Source organism: Pristiophorus japonicus, chromosome 18, assembly GCF_044704955.1.
Source record: "Pristiophorus japonicus isolate sPriJap1 chromosome 18, sPriJap1.hap1, whole genome shotgun sequence".
Classification (NCBI taxonomy): Eukaryota; Metazoa; Chordata; class Chondrichthyes; family Pristiophoridae; genus Pristiophorus; species Pristiophorus japonicus.
In genome coordinates this window covers 10087529-10107839 of record NC_091994.1, presented here as the reverse complement: position 1 = coordinate 10107839, position 20311 = coordinate 10087529, and the positions used below count along the sequence as shown (strand labels likewise).

General features: G+C 46.8%; 1 protein-coding gene across 1 annotated transcript in view; it reads left to right on the top strand.

The window, feature by feature from the left end:
- The first annotated feature begins 235 nt into the window (after nucleotides 1–235).
- rgmd (RGM domain family, member D) overlaps nucleotides 236–20311 on the top strand; it is a 31108-nt gene continuing 11032 nt past the window's right edge. Inside the window, exons 1-2 of the mRNA XM_070860806.1 lie at nucleotides 236–407; nucleotides 794–1347. Of these exons, the coding sequence (XP_070716907.1) occupies nucleotides 320–407; nucleotides 794–1347 (642 nt within the window). The 5' untranslated portion in view covers nucleotides 236–319. The remainder of the gene's footprint in view (nucleotides 408–793; nucleotides 1348–20311) is intronic.

The following is a 20311-nucleotide window of genomic DNA, read 5'->3' as shown; positions in this document are numbered from 1 at the left end:
GTGCAGCAACTATTATATAGTCAAACAACCAGAAGTTGCAATAAACAAGATAGTTTAAAAGGATTGTTCAGAAAAAGTATTACTTTTCTTCTCCCCGCAGTTGAAATTGTCTGGCTCCCTCCCCTTTAATTGTGAAGCTGCTTGCTGTTTGCGATTGGCCAGACCGCCTGTCAATCAGGCTGGCCCAGCAGGTTGGGTTGTCCCGGGCTCTTTGAGTGACAGATTGAGGCTGAGATTCTTGAACTTTTCTTCCCACAGAACGAGCGCCGTCCACTCCGCCGAGCAGTCGACAAACTCAAGCCGCGCTGGATGGATTGGCATGGGGAAAGGAAGCTGTTACCCTTTGGCTAAAAAGCTCTGGTCATCTGCTTTTACCATGCTCTTTTTCTCTATGTGTCTGAATTCAGGTAAAACAAAAAAAAAACCTAGCACCGTGTAAGCGTGGTTTAAAAGTTAGAAGATTTTACTGGCAAATAACTTGCAGCACTTTGGAAAAAGTTTTTTTAAGTAGTTAGGAGTGTGCAAACGTTTTTTAAAAGTAGCTTGGAATTTGCAATTTAAAAGAAAGTAGTTTGGAGTTTGCAGAAGTTTTAAAAAAAGTCGTTTGTAGTTTGCAGACGTTTTTAGAAATTAGTTTGGAGTTTGCAAAAGTTTTTAAAAAGTAGTTTGGAGTTTTCAGACGTATTTTAAAAGCAGTTTGGAGTTTGCAAAAGTTTTTTTTCATAGAAAAATGGAAAACTTTACCTCCTCCCCCCAGTTTAAGCTTTGGTAACTCTCTCTTTACTACTCGCAGTACATTGCCAGCAGTGTCGGATCCAGAGATGTAACGCCGAGTTCGTGGCTGCGACTTCTCCGGGGATTGGATTGCAAGAGGAATCGGAGGGAGGCGGCGGCGGAGGAGGAAACGGCGGCGATTTCTGCATCGCGCTGCGAGCTTACTCTCAATGTACCAAGAAGACGGCCAAGTTCTGCCGGGGAGACCTGGTCTACCACTCGGCCGTGCTGGGCATCAGCGACCTGATGGTGCAGCACAACTGCTCCAAGACGGGCCCCACGGCCCCGGTGAAGCCGGCGGGCACCGAGCGGAGCCGGTTGCCCGAGCTTTGCAGCTACGAGAGCAAGACCAACTGGCTGAGGGACGGGGGCCAGCGGCGGCGGCGGCAGCAACAGCCCCCGAAGTTTGCACACTGCGGCTTGTTTGGCGACCCGCACCTCCGGACATTTCGGGACGAGTTTCAGACGTGCAAAGTGGAAGGAGCCTGGCCCTTGATCGACAGCGACTATCTATCGGTCCAGGTCACCAATGTGCCCGTGGTGCAAGGTTCCAGCGCCACGGCCACCAGTAAGGTAACTGTGTGCCAGATGGGGGTCTCGAAAGTCCAAAGAACCCAACACCTTCCCTTCCCCCTCCTCTTCAAAGTGCAGAGAAATTCTCCCTCCCCCCAAACCCTTCCCTCTCCCCCCAAACCCTTCCCTCTCCCAACCCCTTCCTCCAAAGTCCGGAGAACTTCTCCACTAACCCCTTTCCGTTCTCCACCCCCAACTCCTTCCCCTCTCTAAGTCCAGAGTACGTCTCACAACGCCAACTCTTTCCTCTCTCTCTCTCTGTCAGAGCTTCTCCAACACCAACCCCTTCCCTCTCTCCCCCACCAAAAAGAAAACCTTTCCTTCCCTCCCCTCTTTGTTTTTGTTTCCAAAACGAATGAATTCGAGTGCCCTCTACTGCATAAGTTTGGCACTTAAGGTGGTCTTTCTCTCCCCTCTTCTCCCCCCCCCCCCCCCCAAAAAGAGAAATTGACTCAAGGGGGAGATGAGAGATTTTTTTTTTGTACATGTTCTGGAAATGCATTGCGTGAAAGGGTTGGAGGAAGGAGATTCAATGGTAACGTGTAAAAGGGACAGAATGTTGCAAGGCTGTGAGGAAAAGAGATGGGGAGGTGGGATTCATCGCATAGCTCTTTCAAAAGAGCTGGCACAGATCCAAAGGGCTGACTGGCCAACTTCTGTGTTAATGCAAAAGCAGAATGCTGCAGATGTTGCAAATCTGAAATACAAACCGAAAACGCTGGGGATATTCAGCAGGTCAGGCAGCATCTGTGGGGAGTGAAACAGAATTAACCTTTCAGGTTGATCTTCCAGCATTTTCTGTGTTTAGCCCTTCTGTGCTATATGATTCTGTGGGGGAGGGGGGGTTAAACCTGCAAGACTGGATTACCAAGGAAAAACCGATTTTAGGAAGGCTGTATTTTTTTTAAACCACCCTTTACTGTGTCCATCCTACAATCTTGATTAATCACTAGCCCATCAATTATTCCTGTTGTCAAATCATGCAGTCAAAAAAAAAATCTCACTTTCTCAACTATAGTTGGTTTGTTTTAGATGCAAAGTCCTACTAATTTTAATTCTAAACTTTTTTTGTGGGAAAATTAATCCAGATGGGTTGCAAGTACACTTTTTTTTAATTGGAGACATTGTTTATTGAAGATTGTATCTTTAAGATTCAGAATTTAATTTGACCAACTTTTTTTTAAACAAAGTTTTCCCTGAAGCTTTTAAAGTAAAGTACTAGGTATTTTAATGCTCTTGGCTTGTTTTCACTTTGTATCTGAGCAGATTAAACTTTGCGACCAGTTAGATTTTCTTCCCCTGCCCCGCCCCCGCCACCTGTTATCATTCAAAAGTGTGACAAAAAAAGCTAACTAACTGTAACCTTGTACTAAGGCTGTAATTGGTGCCTGAATTAAAGGGGGATCTGAAATGGGATGTGACCAACTTTTTCAGAAAAAAAAACACGGGTCTCATTGTTCAAAACTGCAAATAGGTGCAGTTTTTGTGCCGTGTACCGCTATTGTGGACACACTTTGTTCTACACGGTATGTAACTTTTAAATGACATCAGGAGACTTGCTTCCAACAATGGCCAGTCGCCATGGGATCCAAACATGGAAAAATACAACTCTTTCTCCCCCCCCCCCCCCCCATACCTCCATGCACAGTTATGCTCCAGAGCGAAGGAGAAGTCAAAGAGTAGTAATAATTCCGACTTGGGATTCCTTCTGAGATTTGGAATTTTTTTTTCCCTCCCCAAAACAAACTATTCATAAACAACAGGGTAAAAAAATATACAAATGCAATCTTTTTAAAAAAAAAAATTCTGTACGCCATAAAAGAAAGACTTGCATTTATATAGCGCCTTTCACAACCGCAGGACGTCCCAAATCGCTTTACAGCCAATGAAGTACTTTTGAAGCGTAGTCACTGTTGTAATGTAGGAAAGGCGGCCGTCAATTTGCGCACAGCAAGCTCCCACAGTCAGCAATACGATAATGACCAGATCATCTGTTTGTGATGCTGGTTGCCATAAACACAGTTCGAAGGGGTACTTCATTCCAGCTTTAGCTGGCATTCATAAGTTAGATTATTGCACTTCAAAGGATGTGACCTGTTCATTTTACGTTGTTCGTGCTGTTTCTCTTTTGTCGCATCATTATTGCACCCGGACAGAAGTTGCATTTGCATTGAGTTGTGCACCACTCCACCCGTTTCTATCCAAAGTGGGTCCAACTTTGGGTACACGGTTTCAGGGATGTTCAGTTCTTTTGAAAACCTTTTAAGACACCGAGAGGGTGTTGTGTAGGATTTAGACTTGCAGTATACAATGGTATAGTGGCTGATCTCTTCTCCCTCCCTCCCTCCCTCCCTCCCTGTTTACAACTTGCGGTGGCTGTATAAAGCTTCAATACAGTCCCTCGGCATGGTATTCCTGCTCCAGGCCAGTCTGCAACACTCGGCCTTGCTCAACTCCTTGCTCTGTGGGTTTGGGCAGGTGGCAGGGCGCCTGCAGCAGGTGATGTTTGTCTCGGGTCTGCGCCCCCAGGAACGCCCCATGGAGCACGGAGCGCTGTGTTGGGGGAGCTGCTCGGGGATGTACCTCGACAAAAGCCACCTCTTCCCGCCCCCACCTCCACCCCAGCATTTCATTCCCACCGCACATTGTGAAAGGTGTCAATGTTGAATCTAAATGATCTTGGGGCTTATATTCTATACTATAAGCTTTGTCATGTAAGGGAGGGAAGCTATTGTGCAAAATTAATCCTTGTAGTAGAAATCTGACCATTAATAAACTTTAACGTTGGTGCTCTTACATAAAATGAGCACTTGGAAAATGCTTTACATAAAATACCCTGCTTTGTATAAAACGGCCCTCTGTTTGCTTATAGAAGGAATACGTAAATATATGATTTGCACTTTTAAATAAATGGTTCCTAGCAATTTCCCAAGTGTTAATTGCACCCTACAATTTTAAACTGATTTATAAAAGTAAATGTGATTTGTTACTGTAGAATATATTCCTCGTCAGTGTTGCATGCTGCCCAAGTAACTGGATTCTGATTTTAATGGTGATTGTGCTGGTTGTGGTTTATGATGTGCTATCGCTCTATCTATCAATCTCGTAAAACACCAATGGTCTTGACAGATTGGTATGGCAGAGTCTTGCGCTCTCTGTGTGTGTGTGTGTGTGTGTGTGTGTGTGTGTGTGTGTGTGTGTGTGTGTTCTGTTAATGCAGCACGTTTAACTTTAACAGCTTTCAGTCCCCACTCACAAACGAAAGACTTGGATTTATATAGCGCCTTTCGTGACCACCGGACGTCTCAAGATGCTTTACAGCCGATGGAAGTATTTTTGGAGTGAAGTCACTGTTGTAATGTAGCCAATTTGCGCGCAACAAACTCCCACAAACAGCAATGTGGTGATGACCAGATAATCTGTGTTTTTTGTTATGTTGATTGAGGGATAAATATTGGCCCAGGACCAAATATTAACTTCCCTGCTCTTCTTCGAAATAGTGCCATAGGATCTTTTACGTCCACTTGAGAGAGCATGAGAGGGGTTTAATGGCACCAATCCCGCAGCACTGCACTGGAGTGTCAGCCTAGGTTTTCTTTGTGGTGTGGGACTTGAACCCACAACCTTCTGACTCCGAGGCGAGAGTGCTATCCGCTGAGCCACAGCTGACACTCGTAAATTGCGTTTCATAGTTTTTTTTTAACAACTTTTGACATTTCTTTATCTGTCTTGCCTTTTGTGCTCGTCATACGTAAGTAAGGACTTGCATTTCTATAGCAGTTTATTACATTTGCAGAACGTTTTAAAAAGTGCTTTGGGAATGCAGTCACTAATTTATAGGCAAATACAACAAGGTCGTCCAATTGGCTGAGATGAAAGACCAGCTAATTGGATTTTGGTGGTACAGGTTGTACCTCTCCTGTCCGCGGGACACTGTCCGGCAATATCCCTGATCCGGCAACATTCGGGGGTGGGGGGGGTCACGACCCCCGCTGCGTCCTGGGGCTGGCTGCTCCTCTTCTCCCCGCTTGCTCCGGTGTTCCCTCCTTGGTCGGGTCAGCGCGGAGAGCGAGCGAGCGAGGAGTGTGGCAGCTGACTGAGGCGCCGAAGCTGGGCCTGGGAAATGCTGCGCATGCGCAGAACGTGGCCGGAGCGTTGTCAGCAGCACCCGGAAAGTCCAGGGTACTGCTGACCATGCTGGGGACGGCGTGACCTCCCATGATCTGGAAAATTCTCTGGTCCGGCATCAGTCATGGTCCAAGGGACTGGAGAGGTACAACTGTAATTGGAGGAATTTTGGCTGTGGTATTAGGAGATGCCCTCTGCTGTTCTTCCAGCAGTGCCCAGGAATCTTTCTCATCAACTGCAGGAAATAGACCCTTGATTTTAGCATCTTGCCCCAAAAGGCAGCAGTATTAATTATATGCTCCGTTTTGTACAACAACTTGTGCCTTTAACGTAGTAAAACTTCCCAAGGCGCATCACCAGGAGCATGATCAGACAAAATTGATACCAAGTCAGAGACGTTGGGACAGGTGATCAAATGCTTGGTCAAAGAGGTAGGTTTTAAGGAGCAACTTAAAGGAGGAGAGGTGAAGTGGTTCAGGGAGTAAAGTCCAGAGCTTGGGGCCAATTTAATATTGGGCAGAGTAACCTTCCCTTTAATTATCGGGTAATCATCATCATCGGCAGTCCCTCGAACCGAGGATGACTTGCTTCCACGTCAAAAAGTTCGCAAGTGTTTCAATGATGGACCTAAATGAGTATAATTTCAGTGGGGTTTGAACCCACAACCTTCTGACTCCAGGGCAAGAATGCTCCCAACTGAACAAAGCTGAAAAGGGATATTGGAAAATTGAACAGCAAGTTACTAGGAGGCAATTTGGTACATAAGAAATGGGAGCAAGCCATTTGGCCCCTCGACCCTGCTCTGCCATTGATCTGATCTTGGGCTCAACTCCACTTCCCCGCCCGCTCGCCATAACCCTTCACTCCCTTATTGTTCAAAAATCTGTCTCTCTCTCTCCACCCGTGACCCATGTAGTTGGCCTCAGTCTGCCCTGCTTCATGAAACCAAACCCTCAATGTTACTATCAAAAGTCTGTGTGTTTTCAAAATCTATTTTGTCACTACATGGAGGAGAAAAAACTGACATTCTGAGCTCGTTGGTGTGGCCCTACTGTGGAATTTGTGTCTCGAGAGACGAGAGAGAGCGTATCCTGGACAGCAGTGACACGTTACCTGTAAATATCGACACGAGTGACACACTCTCCAGGTGATGGTGTTGATTATTCTGTACCTGGGCATCCCAATCTATTCATATTTTTATATGCTTTCAACTTAAAGGTTGAAATGATTTGATCAGTTGCAGCCCAAGGAAACTTGGAGATGGGGTGAAGGGAGAGAAATAACCTGCTTGTATCAACACTTTACATCACAAAAAATAGGAAAAGGCCATTCAGCCCAGCAAGCCTATTGTTTGCGTAAAGTCCGTCACAATTTTAGTGGACGTGCCGTAACTTAGTGTACTGAAGGAGCTAAATGATGCTCTTTCAAAATTCTCATCCTTATTTTCAAATCTCCGCCCCCCCCCCCCGCCATGGCCTCTCCCCTCCTATCTCTAATCCCCCCCCCCCATCTCTGTGCTCTAATTCTGCCCTCTTGTGCATCCCCGATTAAAATCACACAACCATCGGTGGCCGTGCCTTCTGTTGCCTCGGCCCCAAGCTCCGGAACTTCCTGCCTAAACCTCTCTGCCTCTTTCCTCCTTCAAGACGCTCCTTAAAACCTATCTCTTTGACCAAGCTTTTGCTCACCTGAGCTAATTTCTACCTGAGCGGCCAGGTGTCAAATTTCCTATCACACACCCGTGAAGCGCCTTGGGACACTTCACTACATTAAAGGCGCTATATAAATATAGTTGTCGCTGAATTCCAGCTCCAATGATATTCCACATCCAAAATGCCATGAAGGAGGGACATAATCTGTTGAGGGATATGTCAATGGATTGTGGGTGGATACAGGTCACACTAAGAGTACCGACAGCAACTTGAATTTATGTAACCACTTTCAACATAGAAAAATATTCCAAAATGCTTCAGAGCGGTAATTTTTTTAAATGACTGCTGAGCCCAACGAGCAGATACTAGGAGGGATTATCTAAAGATACAAGACTTTCCAAGGAGGTGGACTACAATGGTTGGTTGTAAAGGGACAGGTGGTAGCAGTGGGGCTTAGGGAGGAAATTCCAGAGCATGGGGCCCAGGAAGCTGACTATACAGCTGCCAGCGGTGAGGCGAGGCGAGGGGAGGGATGCACAAGAGGCCAGAATCGAAGAAAGAAAGGAAGAGTTTTGGACCCGAGGAGAGGCCTTGAAGGAGGATAGTAGTATAGATCATTTCAAAGACTATAGCAGGGATCATGCATCACGGCCACATTCCCAACTTGCGTTTATATCCTACCCTTTTAATGTAGAAAGACATCTGAGAGCTTAATAGAATCATAGAAATTTACTGCACAGGAGGCCATTCGACCCATCGTGTCTGTGCTGACAATAGAAGTACACTGAGACATAAATTGACTCCATGCCAAAGAAGGAGATAGTACAGTGTGTGTGTCTAACATCTTGGTTGGAAGCAGGTTTGAAGAAGGGCTTGAAGAGGACAGGTGAAGCGGTTTAAGGAGTGAGTTCCAGAGCTTGGAGCCTCAACGGCCGAAGGCATGGCTGGCAATGGTGCGACGGAAGGAAGAATGTCGGCCGTGACTTTGGCTCAGGCCAGCTTGGTGGGGTTTCATGGGCAGGATGGAGAGATTCAAGTGGAGTTCGGAGAGATCAGCACCACGTTGGGAGGTGACCACACATTCCGGGACTTTGGAGAGGAAATGGAGGTTGGAGATGGGGCGGTAGTTTGAAGGACCACCTGTGGGTTTTTTGAGGAGGGTGGTGGTGACTGGTTTTGAGGAGCCAGGCCAGTACTGTGGCTGAATATTTACACTGTTGTGATTGGAGTCAATTGACGTTCACTTTGCCTACAAGACTACATTATTAATTGATGCACCAATCTGATTAGCTTGGCTATGGCTGATCCTAGCTACCTTGGCGTATGTCTGCACTGAAACCGAAGAACTTTGTTTAACATTCAAGTATGTAACACACTGCGTTGTGTGCAACTAGTATAGTTTACATGATATACTGTGGGCGGAGAGTGAGCTTCACTAAATGGCATGGGTCGTGGCTGGCTGAGAGCTGATTCCAGGCACTGGGTGGGGTGCTAACGTGTACCTGTGCAGTTGTCCACTGTGGCAGGGGCCAAAGGGGTTTTGGTTGGCATTAACTGAGCGCTTGGATGTGTGGCTTCAGAGTGGCCAGTTGTTGACCCGTCAGCCAGAGAGTAGAGTCAAGAGCAAGGGCTGGATTGCAAAGACTTGCTCCTGGGTCAGCTTTGGACTGGGCCATTGGGGGAGGGAGGGAGGGAGGATCACTCCATTTTATAATAGGAGGGGTGGGGTGGGCGATCACTCCATTTTATAAAAGGGGGGGCGCGATCATTCCATTTTATAAAAGGGGGGGCACGATCATTCCATTTTATAAAAGGGGGGGCGCGATCACTCCATTTTATAAAAGGGGGGGCGCGATCACTCCATTTTATAAAAGGGGGGGCGCGATCATTCCATTTTATAAAGGGGGGGCGCGATCATTCCATTTTATAAAAGGGGGGTGATCACTCCATTTTATAAAAGGGGGGGCGCGATCACTCCATTTTATAAAAGGGGGGGCGCGATCACTCCATTTTATAAAAGTGAATGACTACTTGTTGCGAAGTCCCATGAACGTGCGCAAGGCCGAAGATTATTTGGATAGTGATGAACTAGTCTTCGAGCTTCAAAACAGAAAATTCTGGACAACACCCAGCCGGTCAGACAGCATCCATGAAGAGAGGGAGAGATAAACAGTTGTTGTTTCAACGATGAACTTTCTTCAGAACCGGTCACCGACCTGAAATGTTGGCTCTGCTTCTCTCCACAGACACTGCCTGACCGGCTCGGTGCTGTCCAGCATTTACTATTTTTATCTCTTGATTTCCAGCAACTGCAGTATTTTGCTTTCGAGTTAGAAAGAAAGACTTGCATTTCTATAGCGCCTTTCACGACCACCGGACGTCTCAAAGTGCTTGCAGCCAATGAAGTACTTTTGGAGTGTAGGCACTGTTGTAATATGGGAAACGCAGCAGCCAACTTGTGCACAGCAAGCTCCCACAAACAGCAATGTGATGATGACCAGATAATCTGTTTTTTGTTATATTGATTGAGGGATAGGGGATAACTCCCCTGCTCTTTGAAATAGTTCGATGGGATCTTTTCAGTCCACCTGAGAGCGCAGATAGGGCCTCGGTTTAACGCCTCATCCAAAAGACGATTGATGTATCAAATCGCTACTTGGACTGCTTCCTGTGTTGTAGGAAAGACGACCTCTTTACACGGGGATAAGTCTTCTCGCATTCATGGTGACGTGGGTTTCTGCCTGTAATCACTTCCTGGGCCTTGAGCTCAAGTTTGGGGGTTGGGATAGAAAGGAGATTGGCAGAATGGAGTCCAGGTATTTTCTGTTTACGTGAAACAAACATCAAACAGTGGGTGCCTGGGTGAAGGTCACCTATCCTAGCCTCTTAGCTGGTGCTGGGCGCGAGAAGCTCAAGAGGTCCAAGTGTAGAAACAACCACTTTTTCTCTGCAATTCAGAAGTGAAGCTGATTGCAGACGCGCAGTGTCATAGTGTCAACAAGCCAAGATTGCAGAGAGGACAATGGGATTTTAGATCCACCATCTTGGGCAATCCCTCGGAATTGAGGAAGACTTGCTTCCACTCTGAGTTCTCAGGTGACTGAACAGTTCAATACGGGAATTACAGTCTCTCACAGGTGGGGCGGATAATTGTCGAGGGAAAGGGTGGGTGGGACTGGTTTGCCGCACGCTCCTTCCGCTGCCTGCGGTTGTTTTCTGCATGCTCTTGGCGACGAGACTCGAGGTGCTCAGCGCCCTCCCGGATGCTCTTCCACTTGGGGCGGTCTTTGTCCAGGGACTCCCAGGTGTCGGTGTCCACGAGCTGCTTCCAGTTCCCTGGCTCCCAGTGTAACAACAACTTGTATTTATATAGCGCCTTTATGTCGTGAAACTTCACAGGAGTATTATGGGAGAAGAAAAATGACATCGAGCCTTATAAGGAGAAAATACGGCAGATGGCCCAAAAGCTTAGTCCGAGGTAGGTTTTAAGGAACGTCTTGAAGGAGGAGCGAGAGGCGGAGAGGTTAAGGCAGGGAATTCCAGAGCTTGGGGCCGAGGCAACAGAAGGCACAGCCACCAGTGGTTGAGTGATTATAATCAGGGATGCCCAGGAGGGCAGACATGCATGGATCACATCTCAGATTGCCTCTCTGCATTTACCCTTGCCTGCTTTCCCGTTGTGCTAGATGTTTGGCTAGTACTGCTAGCCCCAAATGTGGTGTCCTCAATTACACGGGAGCTGTAACACAAAATAAACTTGCCAGATTCACTAAGACCAGGAAGGCCCATTTTTTCCCCCCAGAAAAACAAAGACTTGCATTTATAAAGCATCTTTCACGGCCTCAGGAAGTCCCAAAGCGCTTTTCAGCCAATGAAGTACTTTTTGGAGTGTAGTCACTGTTGTAATGTAGGAAACGCAGTAGCCAATTTGCATACAGCAAGCTCCCACGAATCAGCAATGAGATAATGACCAGATAAATCTCTTTTTAGCCGTGTTGGTTGAGGGATACATTTTGGCTAGGACACTGGGGATAACTCAACTGCTCTTTTTTTTTTTAAATAGTGCAATGGGATCTTTTAAGCCCACCTGAGAGGGCAGACGGGACCTCGGTTTAACGTCTCATGCGAAAGGCAGCACCTTTGACAGTGCGGCACTCGCTCTGTGCAGTGCTGAGGGTCAGCCTAGATTTATGTGCTCAAGTCCCTGGAGTGGGACTTGAACCCACAACCTTCTGACTCAGAGCTACCACGGCTGACGGCTTTTTTAGAACTTTTCGAATGAATTGCCAGTGGTGTTGGCAAAATGTAAACTGAGATCCCATGGCACTCTTTTTTATATTTAAAAAAAAAAAGGAGTAGTTAAGTTATCCTCGCTGTACTGGTCAAAATTTATCCCTCAACCAACATGGCTAAAAAAACAGAATATCTGGTCATTATCTCATTGCTGATTCATGGGAGCTAGCCCTTCAAATTTATTCTTTGTAGGCTTCTTAAAGCACAGAGCACAGCATTCTGACAGTGAACAGTGTCCACGATAGAAGGCTTTGCACAGAGACTGTTCTCCGAAAAAGGTTGCGGCCTTTTGAGTGCGAATATATTTATTAAAAAAAAGCCTAACATACAGCAATAGAAAATGTACTGATTAGAATCATAGAAATTACAGCACGGAAGGAGGCCATCGTGTCCGTGCTGGCCGATAAAGAGCTATCCAGCCTAATCCCACTTTCCAACTCTTGGTCCGTAGCCCTGTAGGTTACAGCACTTCAAGGGCACATCCAAGTACTTTTTAAAATGTGGTGAGGATTTTTGCCTCTACCACCCTTCGGACAGTGAGTTCCAGACCCCCACCACCCTCTGGGTGAAGAAATTTCTCCTCCAATCCCTCTCTAAACCTCCTACCAATTACTTTAAATCTATTCCCCCCCTGGTTGTTGACCCCTCTGCTAAGGGAAATAGGTCCTTCTCATCCACCCTAACTAGGCCTCTCATAATTTTATATACCTCAATAAGGTCTCTCCTCAGCCGCCTCTCTTCAAAGAAAACAAACCCAGTCTATCCAATCTTTCCTCCATAGCTAAACTTCTCCAGCTCAGGCAACATCCTCGTAAATCTCCTCTGTACCCTCTCTAGTGCAATTATACCCAAGTGTCTTGTAAATAACATGGACCTACACCCATGTACTTGGGTGTACCTGTAATAAATTCCTTGACTTTTTCTTGGCATAACCTTTTTACTGTTGTCATAGTTGAGTAACTTTTCTGTGACTTTAGTAACATCAAAATGGGTTTTGGACTTGGTCTATCTATATGTAACAGAATAATTCCATTATAGCTTGAAACCTGAAGAAAATTCAGTCAGCATTCGTTGCACAAACTGAGCAGGTAAAGCTTTGCGCAGTGCCCTGAAGAACATTAGAAATAGGAGCAGGAGTAGGCCATTCAGCCCCTCGAGCCTGCTCAGCCATTCAATGAGATCATAGCTGATCTGACCTTGGCCTAACTCCCCTTCCCCGCCCGCTCCCCATAACCCTTGATTCCCTTATCGTTCAAAAATCTGTCTCTCTCCGCCTTAAATATATTCAGTGACCCAACTCCACAGCTCTCTCGGGTAGAGAATTCCGCAGATTCACAAGCCTCAGAAGAAATTCCTCCTCATCTCATCTCTGTTTTAAATGGACGACCCCTTATTCTGAAACTATGCCCCCTAGTTCTAGATTCCCTCACGAGGGGAAACATCCTCTCTGCATCTACCCTGTCAAGCCTCCTTCATAATATTGTACATTTTAATATGTTTCAAGAACTGAATGATGGGCTCGTCGGAGTCTATAGTCTTGATAGAATCCGGGGGTGAGGAGGAAAATGCAAGCAGAGACTGCAATCTTGGAAAAGGGGGAAGTTAATTAAAACAGGAGATTGTTCTACCACACCTTGAATATTTTGTACAGTTTTGCTCACCGAATCTGAGGAACGACATTCTTGCTATTGAGGGAGTGCAACAAAGGTTCACCAGACTGATTCCCGGGATTGCAGGACTGACATGAAGAAAGACTGGATCGACTAGGCTTATATTCATTGGAATTTAGAAGAATGAAAGGGGATCTCATAAAACATATAAAATTCTGACGGGATTGGATAGGTTAGATGCAGGAAGAATGTTCCCGATGTTGGGGAAGTCCGGAACCAGGGGTCACAGTCTAAGGATAAGGACCGAGATGAGGAAAAACCTCTTCACTCAGAGAATTGTGAACCTGTGGAATTCTCTACCACAGAAAGTTGTTGAGGGCAGTTCGTTAGATATATTCAAAAGGGAGTTAGATGTGGCCCTTGGGGCTAAAGGGATCAAGGGGTATGGAGAGAAAGCAGGAATGGTGTACTGAAGTTGCATGATCAGCCATGATCTTATTGAATGGTGGTGCAGGCTCGAAGGGCCAAATGGCGTCCTCCTGCACCTATTTTCTATGTTCGATGATGCAAGTCACACTCCCGGTCGACAGACAATGGACAGAGGCTTAAAGAAACACAATAGGACTTGCAAATGGATACATGACACATGTGAGGCCCTCCCTTGGAAAAGGTGGGAAATAATGGAAAGCTGGAGGGGGAGTAAAGAGAGTCAGTGAACGGAGGTCTGGAATTAAAACTAAAACGCAAGCAGAAGGTCTGAAGTTACAAAAGCAACTCCATAACCCGTGTTTGGTCTCCCTAATGAGAGAGTGAGAAAGATGCAGTTTCAGCAGTCTATTTAAACCTCTCCCCTTGAAGGCTACGTGAACAGAAGCAGTATTTTTATGATCGTGTCCAGCCAGAAATTGGATATTTGCCCAATTTTTTTTTCCCTTCCCATTGGGACGAGGGTCCCTGTGGCACTAAATTGGTAACATGAACGGGCTTCCAATTAGTGGTGAATAAGCAGTTTTGTGCTCTGGGTTCGAATCCTCCGAGAATTGGCCCTGCACTCATTCCACTAAGAACCCTTCTCTGTTTCAGTGTCCTCAATCCAAAGCTGTATCTGTCGGGAGTCCCAAAAGCGAAATGGCAGTGCCGGCGAACTCTTTGCCGTTCAGCCCTCTCCAGGCACTGCCTGGACACGGATGTTTCCTCCTCTTAATGCAGCTTTGCTTTCAACTTTGTTTTTAAAAATGTATCTCTCTGTACGCGCAGTGTTCGCTTTAGTCTCGTTCCCTCTGATCGCGTGTCTGACCTTTCTCAAAGGGATGGACATGCTGTCCGGTTCTCAATGGGCAGCGCAGTCTACTGCTGATTAATCCAGTCGTTTGAACTTAAGCAGCCTAACTAATGCAATAAAGTGCGAATTTGTATTCGGCCGGAGGGGGGAGGGAGGGAGGGGAGGGAGGGGGGCGGTCAGGAAATGTTTGCATTTCTGAGCGTTTAAAGAGTAGCAAACAAGCTCTTGGCTGCTTTTTAAAATAAAAAATTAAATAAAAACAACTTTGACTCGACATTTCAATACACGAATGTTCCACCTCATGGTATCCTCCTGGTGATCTCCTTCAGTTTAGTGTGTTGGACTTCTCACACCATGGTTTGTGCTGGATTAAAACAAATTTTACATTAAAGTTGGATGTGGGCCAGTTTTATGGATAGAGAGTGCGTGTGTCACACCGGGTAAGGATAGGATTGGGGTCCTCAGTGCTGCCTTCCGGGGTTGAATAGTCCAGCACATCATCTAGGCTCAACAGTTCAAGAATGGCCATGTGGAAAGGTGTTGGGAGGGTGACGGGGACCCAAGGAACCAGTGCTGGGGAGGCGAGAGTGGTCATGGGATATTAAAGAAGATAATTGGCCATGAAGTTGTGATTATAAGTGGTGTAATCTGGAACAGCAAGATTGGTCACCTCTGGGCCAAATGACTGCCTCCTGTGCTTGCTGTACTATTCTATGATTCGCTTGGTTTACACATGTGATTTTTCACATCGAATCCAAGGCTTTAACTTCCGATCTCTCGTGTGGTTTTCAGAGAATTAAAAAACCATGATTCTTTAAAGTGGTAAGAAGTGTATTCCAGTATTAATATAATCCACAGGTTATGAAGGGACAATTGTGGAACTTTTCCAAGTGTTTCTGGGAGGTGGTGTGGGAGCAGGGGTGAAGACGGAGAAAATGCCCAATTCCAGGTTGTCTACAACATCCCCCATCAAGCACACGAGGACCGAGACATATGTACATATTTCAAAGTTACAACATGGAAAACAGGCCATTCACCCAAACCGGTCTGTGTTGGCGTTTACCCTCAGCGTGAGCAAATAGTTCTCATCCCATTTATCCACCGTGCTCCTATATCCCTTCAACCCTTTTCCTTAATCAACCTCCGATCCAAGCTCGAATGTTGGCATAGTTTCTGCCTCAATCACAAACCCTGGAAGTAAGTTCCACAGCCCCATGATTCTGAAGTGGCTTCTCTTGCACACCGTTCTAAAGCTCTTGCGTTTAACCTCGTATCTATGATCTCTCGTTCTTCACCCTTTGGCTACTGGAAGCAGTCTGCATCTATCTACCCTGTGCCCATCCTTTCCTAATGTTAAACACTTCTGTTATCGCTACATGTTTGTCTCAATTTATAACATCCAGGGTGGGAGTGGAATTCAGGTGTTTAGCTCCCTTTATGAAATTGTAGATTTAGACTGCACCAAGTGCCGCTCACCCAGCATCCCTGTGCTCGCCGACCTACATTGGCTCCTGGTTAAACATAGAAAATAGGTGCAGGAGTGGGCCATTCGGCCCTTCGAGCCTGCACAGCCATTAAGCAACGCCTCGATTTCAAAATTCTCATCCTTGTTTTCAAATCCCTCCATGACCTCGCCCCTCCCTATCTCTGTTATCTCCTCCAGCCGCCCCCCCCCCCCCCTCAGATGTCTCTGCTCTAATTCTGTCCCCTTGAGCATCCCTGATTATAATCGCTCAACCATTGGTGGCTGCCTTCTGTTGCCTGGGCCCCAAGCTCTGGAACTCCCTGCCTAAACCTCTCCACCTCTCTTGCCCTTCAAGACGCTCCTTAAAACCTACTTCTCTGACCAAGCTTTTGGTCACCTGCGCTAATTTCTACTTGTGCAGCTGCATGCATCCACCTTGTCAAACCCCCTCATAATATGTTTCGATAAGACCACCTCTCATTCTACAGAATTCCAAAGAGTAGAGAGAGGCCCAAACTTCTCAACCTTTCCTCTGTGTCAAATTGTTTAATCTCCTGACACTCCTGCGAAGTGCCTTGGGATGTTTCACTAAGTTAAAGGTGCTATACAAATGCAAGTTGTTCTGATATCTCTACAACATGTTCCGTTTCACCAGAGGCCATAAGTAGGGAAGTTTTATTTTTCTATTTGTGAAAGGATGAATTTCAGATGATGGGACGCAGAATCAAGTTTCAGCGATCAGTTTGCCTTGGGAGTTTTGACGTGCGACGGGCAGACTTCTGCAGCTACCGGTATATGGCGCAGGGATGGGATGTCGAACAGGCCAATTGGCAGCCCACTGCTGGGGGTATACCGACGCCTGCGCAAGTCGCCATTGCACTCCTCTGATTTTTTTCCCCCCCCTCGGTAAATCTGAGGCACCAGAGTCGGAGGTTGGGGTACAATGTATTCGAGGCCTGGTTTGTGCGATTTCAGTGGGACCTCTGCAAGGACCGAGTTAAACGTTCCCCGTGGATCGTGATTTTCTGAAAGCTGCAGAGAAATGGCCGTCCATCAAGTCTTTGACCCGAGACTTGATTGAAAAAGTGCTGTATGCGAGAGTAGCTGGGTCCACGCACCAGGTTTGTCTGGAGTGTGACCGCTTCACAAAAGCCCACCGAACAATTGGGCGGCTGGTGATTCTTTTGTGCTTTGGGTGTGTGCATTTTTCCCCTACCAGCTTTGGCTCCGTGGGCATCAGGTTGTGGGTTCATTCGAGTCCCGCTCCAGTGCTCAAGGGAGTGCTGCACTGTCGGAGGTGCTGTCTTTCGGATGAGACATTAAACCGAGGCCCCCGTCTGCCCCCTTCGTTGGACGTAAAAGATCCCGTGGCACTATTTCGAAGAAGAGCAGGGGAGTTATCCCCGGTGTCCTGGGCCAATATTTCTCTCAATCACCATAACAAAAACAGATGATCTGGTCATTGTCACATTGCTGTTTGTGGGAGCTTACTGTGTACAAATTGGCAGCCACGTTTCCTACATTACAACAGTGACTACACTCAAAGTGCTTAATTGGCTGTAAAGTGTTTTGAGACATCTGGTGGTTGTGAAAGGCGCTATATAAATGCAAATTTTTCTTTTATCGAATGCTTCAATGGACAGAAGGTGCCACAGCGCCCCCCCCAGTAGTGCGGAGTTTGCTCTCTCTCTGCACGGTGGGTCACTGTGCCCTCAGTCCCTGGTGCTGCAGGTTAGGTCCTTCCCCTGGTGACGTGTTTGGAGCCCTGACCTGGACGTACCATCCACAGCAAGCGCCCACCACCCTCGCACCTCGGAGTCACTGTGTGCGCTTCTCCAGAGTGTCTCCCATTTGGGACCGGGCAGTAGCTTCCATGCCAGCAGCCAAGCGACGCTAACCCTCGATACCAACAAGGCGTTGCTGGATTGGGAATTATGCGCCACAGGGCCGAATGGGAAGTGGTTTTACTTCACGGGGATTCTGCGTTTGGATCTGATGCGCAGTTATCTGGAGTCAGTTCAAGTTGACTGTGTTCTCGATGACTTTCCCTCTCTCTGCCTCCAAAAAAAAAGGGTGTTTTTCTTTGCTCCCTCCAGTGAGAGGCACCAATGGTCCGCTGGACACTAGAGCAGTCATAATCTTGGAATTTTTCAGAGATTTCTGAAGCGGTGCCTTCCCCCACCCCATTTGCAGCTTTGTACAATTGCTAATGGAGCTTGGTGGGCTGGTGTCCAATAACAACAAGCTCCGGACAGGCAGAGTGCCGGCTAGTTACACTGGGCCTTTTCACAGACTTTTCATTTGTAAGCTGTGGAAAAATTCGCGTCCATGCGTGAACACCAGTCACTGTTCTGAGGTAGCCTCGCGCGCAAGTCCGTCAGCGGTTAAGAACATAAGAATTAGGAGCAGGAGTAGGCCATTCGGTCCCTCGAGCCCGCTCTGCCATTCAATGAGATCATGGCTGATCTTCTACCTCAACTTTCCTGCACTATTCCTTAATACCCAAAAATCTATCGATCTCTGTCTTGAATAGACTCAACGACGCAGCCTCCACAGCCCTCGGGTCGAGAATTTCAAAGATTCACCACCCTCTGAGTGGAAAAAATGTCTCCTCATCTCAGTCCTAAATGGGCGCCCCCTTATTCTGATACTGTGACCCCTGGTTCTAGACTCTCCAGCCCGAGGCAACATCCTCCTTTCATTTACCTCTGCCGCTACTTCAGTGTCTTTCCGAGAACTAGCCCAATCCTCTCGACCACCCCACCCCTTCCCTAACATTTTCTCCTCTGAGCTTTATCAGCCCGCAGGTTCCCCAGGCAGCGGCTAGCTTCCAGCACTTCACACGTTGAGCGCAAGTTATAACGGTGGAGCGATTAACATTTACAGGCCCATCTACCTGTTCAAGTGGACAGTGAGGACTCCCATCCCATGACACTACTTGAAAAAGAGCAGGGAACTGTCCCAAGCGTCCTGGCCAAGATTGAACCAACACCACCGGGACAAACCGAATAACTGTCCGTTCACTCGTTGCTGGTTGTGGGATTGTGCTGTGTTCAAAATGGCTGCTGTTTGACAACTGCACAAAGTAATGCATTGCTTGGAGCCCTTAAATGTGGTTCCTAAGACATGACTATATATGTAAATGCAGAAAAGATTTCTGAGTGTTTCCTGGGATGAGGGACTTCAGTTACATGGATAGACTGGAGAAGCTGGGGTTGTTCTCTTCAGAGCAGCGAAGGTTTAGAAGATTTGATAAGGGATCTAGACGAGTAGATAAATAAACTGTTCCCATTGACGGAAGGGTCGACAATCAGATGTCACAGATTTAAGGTGATTGGCATAAGACCATAAGAATTAGGAACAGGAGTAGGCCATCTAGCCCCTTGAGCCTGCTCCGCCATTCAACAAGATCATGGCTGATCTGGCCGTGGATTCAGCTCCACTTGCCCGCCCGCTCCCCATAACCCTTAATTCCCTTATTGGTTAAAAATCTATCTATCTGTGATTTGAATACATTCAATGAGCTAGCCTCAACTGCTTCCTTGGGCAGAGAATTCCACAGATTCACAACCCTCTGGGAGAAGAAATTCCTTCTCGACTCGGTTTTAAATTGGCTCCCCCATATTTTGAGGCTGTGCCCCCGAGTTCTAGTCTCCCCGACCAGTGGAAACAACCTCTCTGCCTCTATCTTGTCTATCCATTTCATTATTTTAAATGTTTCTATAAGATCACCCTTCATTCTTCTGAACTCCAACGAGTAAAGACCCAGTCTACTCAATCTATCATCATAAGGTAACCCTCTCATCTCCGGAATCAACCTAGTGAATCGTCTCTGTACCCCCTCCAAAGCTAGTATATCCTTCCTTAAATAAGGTGACCAAAACTGCACGCAGTACTCCAGGTGCGGCCTCACCAATACCCTGTACAGTTGCAGCAGGACCTCTCTGCTTTTGTACTCCATCCCTCTCGCAATGAAGGCTAACATTCCATTCGCCTTCCTGATTACCTGCTGCACCTGCAAACTAACTTTTTGGGATTCATGCACAAGGACCCCCAGGTCTCTCTGCACCACAGCATGTTGTAATTTCTCCCCATTCAAATAATATTCCCTTTTACTGTTTTTTTTTCCCCAAGGTGGATGACCTCACATTTTCCGACATTGTATTCCATCTGCCAAACCTTAGCCCATTCGCTTAACCTATCTAAATCTCTTTGCAGCCTCTGTGTCCCCTACACAACCCGCTTTCCCACTAATCTTTGTGTCGTCTTCAAATTTTGTTACACTACACTCTGTCCCCTCTTCCAGGTCATCTATGTCTATTGTAAGCAGTTATGGTCCCAGCACCGATCCCTGTGGCACACCACTAACCACCGATTTCCAACCTGAAAAGGACCCATTTATCCCGACTCTCTGCTTTCTGTTAGCCAGCCAATTCTCTATCCACGCTAATACATTTCCTCTGACTCCGCGTACCTTTATCTTCTGCAGTAACCTTTTGTGTGGCACTTTATCGAATGCCTTTTGGAAATCTAA